Source organism: Ostrea edulis, chromosome 8, assembly GCF_947568905.1.
Source record: "Ostrea edulis chromosome 8, xbOstEdul1.1, whole genome shotgun sequence".
Lineage (NCBI taxonomy): Eukaryota > Metazoa > Mollusca > Bivalvia > Ostreida > Ostreidae > Ostrea > Ostrea edulis.
Genome location: NC_079171.1, coordinates 21,746,083 through 21,759,931, shown reverse-complemented (window position 1 = coordinate 21,759,931; position 13,849 = coordinate 21,746,083). Strand labels below are relative to the sequence as shown.

The 13,849-nt window shown below is 37.6% G+C and overlaps 1 protein-coding gene across 1 annotated transcript in view; it reads left to right on the top strand.

Annotated features, from left to right (window-relative positions):
- The window catches only part of LOC130049630 (multiple epidermal growth factor-like domains protein 10), a 52,845-nt gene that overhangs the window by 29,542 nt on the left and 9,454 nt on the right, over window positions 1–13,849 (top strand). Inside the window, exons 8-9 of the mRNA XM_056147498.1 lie at window positions 7,228–7,437; window positions 9,014–9,235. Of these exons, the coding sequence (XP_056003473.1) occupies window positions 7,228–7,437; window positions 9,014–9,235 (432 nt within the window). The remainder of the gene's footprint in view (window positions 1–7,227; window positions 7,438–9,013; window positions 9,236–13,849) is intronic.

Below are 13,849 nucleotides of genomic sequence, written 5' to 3'. Positions count from 1 at the left end.
GTGTATTTGTGAATATATCTGTTTATAAGTGTTTTTCCGGTGTTCTGTGTGTGTAGGAAATCACTTTATTGGCGTCGCCGGTAGGATATTTTGCCCACCTGCGCCGTCGTAGCTTCAGGCCAGGGACATGGGACTGGGTCAGTTAATATGTCACAGGCGCTGGAAGGTCGGCTTCTGATGATAGAGACCCAATTAGGGGCCATGAAAGAGGTTTTTGAGAATCAGATTGCACAGTTGACTGACAATGTTAGTAACATGATCAGTCAGGTAATGTCCAGGACAAACAGTAGGGGTGACGACAGTTCCATAGTAGTGGATCAGCAGTTAGTGGGGTGTCCTGGGAATGTAGGTAACTCTTCCCCAGGGCCTCTGCCCAGGGGTGATTTGTGGGTTTCATCTTTAAATCCAGGTTGGGATACCTTGTCCGTAGGTCAAGTAGGGGGGTACCCTGAACCAACTCTGCCAGTTATATTGGACGAGCAAGTTGGTTGGCCCAGCTTGGTGGGTGAGCCATGCCATAGAGTCCTCAGCAGTAATGGGTCGGTATCTTTGGAAAACACCTATTACATTAGCCGCACTAGTAGTGGTGGTAGTCATGACCAACCTCAGTATCCCCATCATTTGCCCATCTATGCAAACGAGAGTTCCTCAGGGCCCCCATGTCACCAGTGCATCTCGCAGGGTCAGTCAGGTGTTGGTGCATCACAGTTGAAGTTGCAGACGAGTGAGGTGCCGGTGAGGCCTATGGGCAATGCAGATAGGGGTATGCGTTTCGGTCTCTCGCCAGTTAGACGTGGGATTAGACATAGCAGGTCAAGGTTGAGATCTCCACTCGTTAGGCATGTCAGTACAGAAGACTGCAAGGCTGCTAGTAGGGATGGTCCCAAGTTGTCTAGTCAGTGCGTGTTAGTTGGTCAATATCCAGGGACCGGGGCTCAAAATAGGTCGGGGCATGTGCTCCGTAAACCCTTATTAGGTAGCTCCATTACAGCAAGGTCAGTAGTCGACAGTGCATGTCATGAGGTCAGGATGCCAGTGAAACCAAGTAGTTGTGTGTCTGTGTTAGGCAGTAGTGTTTTGTTGTCGACGGGTGTGGTTGTTCAGAGGGCCCGGAGTGAAGTAGGGGTCAGGGACACATGGTCGGCGCAGACAGGGGTGCTGCCAGGCGCAGATGAAAAGCTGTGTGGTTGGCCGGAGGACACTGAGGCATGGGTTAGTCACCAGGGTGGTGGGCTGGAGAACACCGGGGATAGTGTTGGTTGCCATAGTGATATGACTTCTCGGGGTAGCTCTGGGTGTTCTCTGGGTTTTGATGTTGACATGGCTGTTGATGTGTTCTGCGATGTGGATGATGATCCTTCCACAATCGAGTCGGGGTGTCTGGTTGAGGCACGGTCTGGTGTGATCGGTATATCATCTCTCTCAGCTCATGATCAGCTGAGTTTGAGTGGTTGGACCAGTGGTGCTGGACGTCGGGAAATTGATGTGGTACGGGCTCTGGTCTTGCATTCTGTTGATGGCCAGTACTCGGATGCAGAGGACGAGTCTGGGGGCGAGGATGCAGTTGAGTGTCGTGTTAGTGAGTCTGGATTATTCCAGGTTGGAATCGATGCATGCGCGGATGTTTGTGATGAGGGCTGTGTTGGTATTCCATGCAATAGTGAAAGCATGCAGGCCTCAGTTGTAGTGTTAGAGACCGTTGCTGACTGGCATAGTCTAATCATTACCAATGCCCCAGCCATGATTGAAGCAGTGGCCTATCAGTTCCATGGGGTGTCTGTCCCCAAGGCATCTGATAAATGTACCATTGTGTGTTGGTGTGATGGAGGGTGTGTTGTGTCTGCGTCTCGTGGAGATGACCCCGCAAATGCGGGGTTTGTGGCTCTGTCCCGTTCAGCCTGGTGGGATAGCACTGTTCCTTCTCTGACTGAGAGGCTTCCTCCTGATAAACGTCTAAGCAATGAACGGGATGGGTTTGTTGCTTGTGGCTTCACGAGTATCCATTGGTCGTGGGATGATGGCTATGCATCCCAGGTTCAACTAACAGTGAACCAGGGACAACCCAGGTTTGGTCATCGCAAGAGGGTACGAAAGAAAGCAAATGAGTTATGTGAGGGATGTGAACTCCTCCATGCACACAGTACCCCGAAATGCGGGGGAGGGTAGATTAGGCTGTCGTAACCCAGCCGTTCTTGGGCAGGGGTATTTCCTTGTGGTGTTTCCGGATCTGCTGACCTGGAAAACGTGATGTCCTCAGGTGTGATGTGCCGTGTCCGATGTCCAAGATGATGCCTGTACTGTGACGTTTTCATGTGGAAAGTTTGTGACCGTATGTGACTCTGTGATATGACTTTCCTGTTACTGGATTTTCTGTGATGCGTTGTGTGACCGTGACTTTCTGTGTTGTGAACTTTGTGGACTGCTAAATTGCTATGATGTTATAGAGTAAAGTTTATCGTACTGTAAATCATAGGTGTAATTCATTCATTTATTTGTAAATTGTATGTATCTATTGTAAGCTACAGTGCTGCAGGTTTAATTTTATCGGAATTGGGACATTCCTCCTCAAAACAGGGGGGAGTGTAGTGAAATTGGGGGGTGGGTTTTTAGTATTTCTGGTCGGGCTCGGAGTCCTATGAGCCTGCACGTGTTTTCTCTCTCTCTTACCCGCGAACTCTAGGCAAGCGGACGGGGATTTTATTGCGCACCATTGTAGTCATTGTTTTTGTTAACCCCTTGTAAGTTGTTCTGCGTATATGTGAATATATCTGTTTATAAGTGTTTTTCCGGTGTTCTGTGTGTTTAGGAAATCACTTTAGTACACAACAATTTTTAACCCCCTTCCCCACAATCACGCACTTTAACGCATATACCTTTGCCCCACAATCACGCACTTTAACGCACTTTCAATGCGCAGTTGTTTTTACTGCGTTTTATCATTGATACAGCGAAAAGTGTTATTTTTTTAATATCTTGGGTTGTAAGACAAAATAGTGATAAAATGAGCCATTTGCCAGATTTATTTGATAGTTTCAACAGTAGCATAGAGATAGATTAGGGGATACACTACTGCAACGCAGCTCTATTGTTTACTGACGGGAAAATCTAACGCGGTATTGTAGAGGAATTATTCATGTTTGATTTTATTATTTTATTTGATTATTTCAATATATTATAAACGTACAGGGTTATGAATATTACTGATCGTCAGGAAAATGATAATTTTATTTTAAAGTAGCATCAGAAAGAAGGGGGGGGGGGTGAGGTTAAAAATCCAACACAAATTACATCATGAATTTCATGGTATGCATAAGTTATGCATATCAAACAAAGTCTCATAAAAAATGGGGTAAATATTTTTTAAAAGACAAATGTATATGTATTCGCCTGTGAGGTGGACACAACAGCATTCTTATTTTAAAAGAGAAAGGAAATGTGTGTACATTTTCGATTGGTCATTTGTAGTGTTGATAAAGAGACCTTAGTCAAAACCGTGCCTTTAAAAACTCAGACGCACAGAATACGCAACCTTAAAAAATCATATTACATAGAAATTTACCGAAACAAATGAAGTCAGTAATGGACACGAAATCTAACATTTTATTAGATTTTAAATGAAATGATTGGCAAAATGAAGTATATATGTAAGGGGCTAGATCGATGTCGGATAAAAATCTAAATTCAAATAGTTAGCTTAGGGGGAGGGGGTGAAAATTTCCGTAAGTTTCTGGCATCCGACATCGATTACATATTAGTGGAAAGAGAAAAAAAACCAAGTTTCTGGTAAAAACTACATGATAACATCACATTTTAAAATAGTTTTAATGTACACTTTCTTTTGTGAATAAACGGTGGAAAATGTATACAGAGTGTTATTTATACTAGTTGTTTGCCTTTACTTGTTAAACGAGTAGTTTCACAGTCATCATTTAATTTATGGGGGTGGGGGGAGGGGTCTTGGTAAAAACTATGTGAATTTAGTTTTTTGTCAGACATTGAACTTTTGATCTCGCCCCAAAATCTTTCCTTTTGTTTATCGTTATTTTTCGCAAGTGAATTCATTGATTTATCGAAGACAATTATTATTTTATTTTTATTTTTTTTTTTACTTTGCAATAAATGAAAGATGAATGACAGAATAAGTAGCAATTCTTAATAAAAGAGGGGGGTGCGCCTTCAATTTGGCTAAGTTTCAGGTAGAATTTGCAGATAAACCATGCCGCTTTGAACTGATAATTCCTCGTAAAACCCGTGCATTTCAAAACTCCGATTGAACACGTGTGAAGACAGGAAGTATTACGTAGCCATAAAACCACACTGCTTAATTATATACTGTATAAAATGAAAATTACATGTAACGAGAAGAGTAAAACCAAGGATGAAATTTAAAAAAATCACATTTACCATTGTCAGAACATCTTCCAAAGAATAAAACGATCTATGCAACAGAATCTGCTATAAAAAAAAAAATGCACACACACGAGAAGATTCAAACGAAAGTAAGACTGGTTGAGTTTTTGTTAAGATATATGCAATTATTATTATTATTTTTAAATTGAAGATTCAATAAAAAGAAATATATGTTTAAGGAAAAGAACACCAGCCCATCAATTTTAATCCCAATAAAATTTATTTGCCAATCTGGCCACATGTAGTGTATCGATTGTAAATAAAGCTCGTGTAAGTATTAACTTTACTACCTACATGTATTTAACACTGTTTAACATAACTCAACATCTAAGTACAAAGCATACAGCCAGCCGTGTACGCTGAAGGACGTGCACATTTATCATTCAGACTTATACACAAATGTTAGTGAAAATACACAATGCCGTTCCTATAAATATACTAGTACAATTGCATTTAATAGTACATCAACCCCCTTTGTGAACACCAGAGTCGGCCAGGAAAAACCTAGAAATAAAACGATAATAATCGTGAAAAACTCTAGGAAACCTGTATCTGATGCGATTGCTCCATGATGCAGGGGTAGTGTGACGGACCTCACACTTTACAAATATATAAAATGCTATATGAAAACTGAAAATAGCGAAAGTTGTCTTATCCGCATGAAGTGACCTGTCTAACAAAGCCGCTTACTCCCCGTGACAGTATACTACCCCCTATATTGGTCAGTATTATAATGGAGCAAAACAACTTTATCAAACACGCTACTATAACGTGTATACATAATTTTCCCGCTTTTACTAGCGAACCGCGGGATAATATATTTATCAAGACTCGGGCGCACTGGTAGACGGGAAATATTGCGTAATCATACATAGATACACTGTAACAAGGCAAATGCGCAAATGTAAATATTCTACCATTTAATTAAGATACAATTACCAGTAAAATGCGCATCTTCCAGCGCATAAAATGATTTGCAAAATGAATGATGTCAAAATAAACACGAGAAGATTCATCGAGAATTTGAATTATCTTTCTAATAAGTCACTCAATTATGATGATTCATTTATCAAACATCTGAAGACTGGGTTTTGGTTAAGATTCATGTAATCATTACTCTTAACCAATTTTAAGAGTGGGTACACTAACTAGCTGATATGTATGTTAAATGTAGAGAGACAATATACTTAAGTTGCCTATAAATTGAGTGTTTCACTGGATCAGTTGTTAAGTACAATGTGTACATGTAAGTATTTATCAAATGATTATTATACCATAAATTTTATATTTTCTTATATCACATTATGACTGCTTGACATGGGCCGTTTCATCCGATTTTTATAATAGAAGGAAAATAAGTGTAGTTTTAAATTCATTTTAATACAATTACAAATGTTGTGATAAGTTACGACATGTTCTCATAAATTTCTGTTCAGACCAATATTTTTTTGGAGACGTTAACATGTTTGACATACACACACTATCTAATTAATCGCAGTCGGGCGGAGGTTGAGGCAGTTTTAGTAGCTGGACACCCCCCCTTCCACGAATTAGGACTTGAAGTTCGGACAACCTCCCCTATTTTTATTTCCTTGTCAAAAATTTTAGACAAGCCATCTTTGCCCCCCCCCTTCCCCTCCATTTTTATGTTGTTGAAAAGACGATGCTACGTGCCTGTGAGGCTTCGCACTGACACAGCTCCTAATCGGAACATGCAGAACACCGCAAAAACAATTGCAAGGTGGCTAGAGTGCATTTTTGTATTTTCTGTTCTAAAGCACACACCCTCCCCCAAAAAACATAGGGCGCGGCATATGGATACGGACTGTGTAATGTACAGCAGTGTTTTGCTTTTTTCACATCTTGTTTTGAACATTGAAGAGAATTCATGCATGCGTAAAAAAAATTTCCACTACATAGGATAATTCTTATTTACAAAACCTGATGTAGTACCTATATATACTTATATGAATATACTTATATTCGTTTATTTTTATTAAGTAAACTTTGAATCAGTCGTCAGTACAGATGAATATGTTAAACCTTGTCTAAAACTGCATTGATTACGTTTTTTCTTTGAAATCAAGGTGAAATTTTATGATAAGGTTGTTTGAATTAACACAAATAATATACAGAACATATCGAAGGGGAAAAATCCATTGGAAATGTAGATACATGTATAATGATATGATTTTTATTAATACTAGTAGATAAAAATTTATTCATTCGTGGCATTTCTCTGTTTACATACATGTAGAATAATAAATAAAATAAATAATAAGAAAAAAAGGCAAATTTTGGACTAGATATCTTTTCAAAAGAAAATATTTTGTCCCACATTTATCGTAATTTTTCACTTGCTCCCACTCCCGATTCGATAGTCTTAAAGTTTGAGCTTTTATCAGAACTTTCCGCGATAAACTAACAGAATATATAACAATGGAAAACGTAGTGAAGAAATGTGTTAAAAATTCCGAATTTTCACAAGTCAACTCCAAAGCGCTGTGGGGAAAAGGGTAACGTCATCATTCAGCGTCGAAAGCAAATCCTACTGTTACGTCATAGGCGGCGTGATAGGCAAAAAGTTTAATGTTAATGAGCAGGAACAACAGTAAAAAACGTTTATGCTTTATTCTTTATTTTCACACAACTAAATAATACATGTTCTGTAAGGAAATAACAAATATGGATGGAAAACAATGTTCTGTAAGGAAATAACAAATATGGATGGAAAACAATGTCCTGAAACTTTTCATCATGTTGAATTAAGCAAGTGAACTATTGCTTGGAAACTGTGATTATTCTTTTCTTGAGTAGATCAGTTGGTCAGGCCCAGAGTTACGGAGGCTGTGAGTAGTTCTGTAGAATGGGGAGGATATCCAAACAAGACAGTGGACGGAGACAAGACACAGAATCCTTACACGTACTGCATGCACACAGCACCCGGACAAAGAGAGGCGTGGCTCAGAGTTGACTTAGGAGATATCTATAATTTGAAATCTGTTAAGATATGGTATAGAAACGACAGTAAGTAATCAGTAAAATCCCTACTTATTATATCACACATTCAAATATTATTTACACAGTGATGTGCTTAAGTGACTGATCAGCCATGACTAATTACTTGTAAATACAAAACTAGAACAAGCAATGCTGTTTGATGTTTTTTTAGAAGAGATTCTGAGTTTTTATCATCAAAATAATTTTCTTTCGATCTATTATCCTCTTCATTCCATTAGAAAACTTGTTGGTTGGTTGTATATTGTTTAACGTCCCGCTCAAGAATATCTCACTCATACCACAACGTAATAGAAAAATATTTAATGACGAAATAGCTTATGGTGTTAAATATTACGTAATTAGTTTATAATATAAGAAGTCCTTATCAATCACCTGAGTATTACATGAGTATTCCCCAGTAGCTAAGTACTTCGTCACTAGCTTGAAAATACGGATGTATATTTAATTACTGTTATAAAATTTAGAAATTCATTTCAAAATTAAGGATTATCTCCATCATGCATAGCTCTTATCCTTGGACGAATTTGGCTCCACTTGTTTGGCACGCTGTTTTGGGCTATATTTAGATCTAAAACTTCATAGTAATTTCGGATTTCAAACATTTCGGTTGAGCATCACTGAAGAGACATTATTTGTCGAAATGCGCATCTGGTGCATCAAAATTGGTACCGTATAAGTTTTACATCAAAAAAGTTATGGAAACTATAAAGCAATAACCATTTTCTTGTTCTGCATATCTAAGCAAAATTTTAATCTTAAAAAAGATGTGTTCTTAAAACACAAATGCCCCGAAAGTATCTATACTGATTAAAGACTTTATATCATATATGTTACAGCAGGGTCTAACATTATATTACTATTTTGGAATTGCCCTACAATCAGAAAAGTTGGAGCTGCTTTTCCTACCTATGTATTTAGTTTTTATACAATATCAACAAAATTAAAGTAGAGATATTTCAAATAATTAACATCAGGTGTAAATGCCACGGGTCCTCGGATATGACCTTAAAAAGCGGATGTCCCGTATCACAGTAGGTGTGGCACGCTAAATAAACCCCACTGCTCAATGGCCGTAAGCGCCGAACACAGGCCTAAATTTGAAGCCATTCACCGGTCTTGGTGGCGTGTCCATGAGTGAAAAAATCCCAAGAGGGACGTTATAAAAGATACAATCAATCAAGTCCAAGTCTCATACAATTCGAATTTGATATGTAACATGTCATGGTAAGGCAATGTACTAAAAATTAAATTACCATCTGCAAGTATGACGAAAAAATTGCGAAAAACTGATTTACCGGACTGACAGAGATGGAAAATGTCCATTGTTGCCAATTAGCATGCGCGATAGGATAATAGTTCGTTGGTGTGTCAGATATCAGCTGATTGGTTACATTAAGAGTTGCATAACCTATTTAAATGAAAAAAAGATACCTGTATTTGATTGACACCGATTTTTAAAAGGATGCGCTTAGCTTAGATATCGAATATATGAGAGGGTTGTGATATAGTCGATATTTAATCGAAAAACATTTCCAATAGACTTTGCATTGTGATATATAGTTTAAGAATACTCATTATCTAGGGCCATCAGATACTACAAAGAGATTACAGGGATTCTCCATCCGTCTGTCAAACACGACTACACCTGTCCCCAGTGACACCTGTTACCAGGATCCTGGAAATCAAACTCTGTCTGTCGTGTTGGAGAGAGAATGCCGGGGAGCGGCCCAATATGTTTGGTTCTATACAAACAGAGACAATGGCGGTGGGGTGTTCCTTGAAATATGCGAGGTGGAGGTTTTCGGTAAGAATATTTTTTGATTTGGAAAATATTAAAAACTGTAACTTCATGTTTCTTATTTATCTTAGAGATACCGTTTTATCCCCCCTCCCACTGAAAAAGAGACGGCATACTATTTTGTATCTGTCGGTCAGTATTTAAATAAATCCTTCCTTGACATTTACCAAGCAGTGGTTGCCCCTGGAAGTATATGACCCCTATCACTTTTTCGTGTCAGATGATCAAGGGTCACACCGGACGAAGTACGATATTACCTCTTCCATATTCTTGACAGACAGCAAATTTGGTATACTGGTGTAACCTAAGAGGTAGATTGCCCCCATGAATTATCATATCACAACGTTAAAGTTCCAATCACTCTAGATGCTCGTATGGTAGGATAATATCTACTCAATATCTTACGAACTCTTTGCTTGACATAATACGTGATACCCTGGTACATCATTTATGATCCTTATTGAAGTTGAAGTCACAATTCAAATTATGACCCTCGGGGTAGGATGGCACTACAATATTGGGTGCTGTTTTATAGGAAATATCTTTAGAATTCATCTGAAGGATTACTTCGCCAAAAGATGGAAATTTACATTAAAGTTTTCCTAACCTAGAATATATTCACGTTTTTTCAAACCATGATACCAGAGGATAGGGTGAGGGCACAATAGGGCATGAGAGTTTTATATGGGAATAAATCAATAATCAATGAAAAATTCGTTTTAAAAGTAACAGGGCCAGACCAATTAAAACCAAATGCAAATTTTCCAATAGTGTGTTCTTTTTTTTTAAAACAAAAGCTCCTTCGACTATATAGTGTGTATATATATATATATATATATATATATATATATATATATATATATATATATTCCTTTCTGTTAGAAACTTTAACCTTGTTCATAACTTTTGAGGGGTAACTAATAGGATTTCATAAACATATTTTTTGTACCATGACCTTTTCTTTCCTACCAAAGTTTGTGCCACTGACCTCGGGATTTGACCTGCTTTGAAGAAAACTTAACATTTGCAATATCTCCTGATAGGGATTTTATGATATGCAGAAAAGATTCTTAATGATAGGATCTTACATTTCATACATCATCTTTGATCTTCATGTTGGATGTTGACCCTAATTTCATAGCTTCAAACGTACACTTAACATCTAAACATTGAGTGATGTGACTCAAATATTATAGATAGACAGATATATAGATACATGTAGATAGATATATATATGGAAGATAACGAACTCGTATAAGCAATGTAAAATAAAGATTTGGGCAAACACAGACCTCTGAATATACCAAAGGTTGGATCAGATGCCTAGGAGGAGTAAGCATTCCCTGTCAACCGGTCACACCCGCCTTGAGCCCTATATCTAGGTCAGGTAAACAGAGTTATCCATAGCAAACATCAGTGCAACAAGAACAATTGGTATGAAACACGCCATACAGCATTTGACCTAGTCATAAGTTCTATTGTATAACGACCATAGAATTTGTCATTACCCAAATGATGGATCCACAGTTACATAGTCCTTTTTTATGATGACTTAGTTGGGTCAGGAATTTCGTGGGGTGGGGGTTTTTTTTTTTCCACATCTTCCCTTCGCATTAGTGTAATTAACTACTTGACAAGAAGGCACCAACCTATTTATTCGTTAAATCTACCACATGCATATCTTTGATGATCTTATCAAAACTGGAGCAGAATATCTGACGTCAAAATTATTGATTTTTTGTGATCTTGAATTTAAAAGAGTTCCATATCATGACAACCTCTATAGATGGCGTGAATTTTAACGTGTTCAAATTAGTACTGAAGCTTTTCTAGGTTGATTGATTGATTGAACATCATTTTACGTCCCTCTTGAGAGTATTTCACGCGTATGGAGACGTCACCACTCATTCATATATAATAAATACCATTTACTTGTTCCCAATTCTGGGAAAATACGTAGCATTACTGCATTGCTAAAACTCTGATGTTGCCTTCCGACGGTTGCTTCTTCGGAACAACGTTATCGACATTATTGGATTTACAGTCCCCTGTAACAGGTGGCCTCTAGTTTCAGTAGTGCAGATACTATGCGGAAATTATGCGTTTCAACACGGGTTCCACACTATGGAAATCATACTGTTCATGAAGTGTATGGTCGAACACACACACACAATTAACAGCGTGTGCGCGTGCGTGTGTGTATACCGAACACTGGTACTGATAGAAAACAAATATGTTCAAGAACCCCTTTAACACAAATACCTCTTAAATACTTGAATGTGTTTTACAGAGAAATATTTGGACCCAAAATTAGCAGTTCATAGAAACTTTCCAACAGTCCATCCAAGATGCATCCACGCTTTTATTCCTCAACATTTTGTCCTCACAGTTCATGTGTAGGTCTGAGTTTATATTACAAAACATTCATTTTGCGTCAAAAACTTTCTTGAACCGATTGTGAAATAGTACCAAATAAAAAGTTCTTCTAACGTTGTAATTCCTATGCATTAATGTAGCGCAGTATTATACATAACAGCTCTCGCAGCTTTTGGCAGGTTCATTATGTGTGTTTACATCCGTGGTAATTTTAAACATATAATAGAAATACTTTTTTATGTACATGTAATTAGAAGCGTTATTGAATTGGTGTGTCAATCATTTGTTCATTATCACACATTTATGTTAAAATTATTGGTTGGTTGTATACGTACAAGTGTCGCTCGATAATTTTTTTATTCCGTAATTCGAGATCCGGGTTTGAATAGGTCCTTGGTACCTCTTGCTTGTCGTTAGAGGCGACTAAATGAGGCGGTCCTTAAGAGGAGATCGCAACAATCCAGGCACCGCGTCACAGCAGGTGTGGCGTGATAAAGATTCCTCCCTGCTCAAAGGCCATAAGCGCCGAGCATAAACTTAAAATTCGTAGCCCTTCACCAGTAATGATGATGTCTCCTTATAAATCAAAAGTTCTCGAGAGAGTCGAGGTTAAGCAATTTACAATCAATCAATAAATCTTAAAGACTGTATAGGAGACAGTAATGTTTGTCGATTTCTGATTTGGTTTTAATCTGGTATTATATTTGCCAAAACCATTGATTTACAGGTAAAGGTAACGTTCCTTGTTTTACTTGGAGTTGCAATTGTTTTGTAGCAGTGTAACATATGAGAGGGATGTTAATCGTTTGCTTGGAGTGTGAGCCATGCTCTGAGAATAGTAGAAACACTCCTTCGGAATTTGACCTTATAAACAGAGGTCCTAAGTCACGGTGAGCGATAAGGGACCCTCACTCGTAAGCTTCATGTACATATTAAATGGGTAGCACTTGATCTATTGCAGGTAACGTTTTAGATGGATGAACACTTCTGGAATAAAACGTAAAAGAACATACAAGTGCATTCTTAGAATGCTCAGGGGCGGGTAAAATTCAAAACACCAAGTCGCGAATTACCAGCTTATTGTGGTCACCTGAGTCATTTATTGCAACTTGTCTACGTCCGTCATGTGTTTACAGTTGAACACTTTTAACTTCCTGATAACTTCAATTTCAATTATTTTTAAAATTCAGTAGGAAACATCTTTGAGACGAGGGAAATCTAGATTGTATAATTCAAAACTCATGTCCCACCAAGTCTAAGCAATGGGGCTAAAACTGCCAAAATTGACAAATGTCCAAAAACCTTTCCCGCATGTGCACACATTTGTAAGAAAACCTACATACAAAGTCATGTAAAGCAGGACGTTCTCCACAGAATTGTAAATTTCATAATCCCAGTGATAGAGGTTCTGACTCCAGGGGTGGGGGCAAACTTGCGATATAATATGCATCTGTAATGCAAATTATTAATATTTTCGTTAATGCCATGGATACTATACTGAAATCACATCGATATTTAGACGGAGCAGGTATCCCTTTATCAAAATTGTATATTTCATAATCCAAAAGGTACAAAGATTGGGCCGAAATGGTCATCGTGATTAAATATGTGTTGATGTCATCAGATTTTGCAAAATCAATGATTTATTTAGATTTATGAATGATAGGAAGAAACATTTTGCATTTATTAGAGTTAAAACTAACATAAATTAATTATCAAATACAATAATAACTTCCGATCCTTTTTAAATTTGGCATGAAACCTTTTAGCGGCATGGGGGACATATATTGTAAATTTTAGGATCCATGTACCTTAAGAGATATAAAGACGGGATAAACACTACAAATTATGATCACTTTTTAGAAAACCTCTTCTCCAAAATCTCAAATCTGTAAGACAAACTTAATATATAGGCATGTATGGAAAGACGTCATCTAGCCAAAGTATGCATTTCACGATCCCCATAGTAGAGGTTCTCACTCCAGGGCGGTACAAACTTCGTAAATGTTGTTTGTGTCTATATTATTTAAATATTATCACCATTACCGGTAATGGTATTTATACTGATTTGAAGTTAAATAGATATAATTTATCTAGAAAAGCAGACAGTACTTACATAAAATTGTAAATTTCATAACCCAGGGGTAAGGGTTTTGGTTTTAGGGTGGGGCTAAAATTTTGCCTTTATCATTTGAAATACTTCATGTATAATTTTGATGAAATTGTATGAAATTAAATATATAA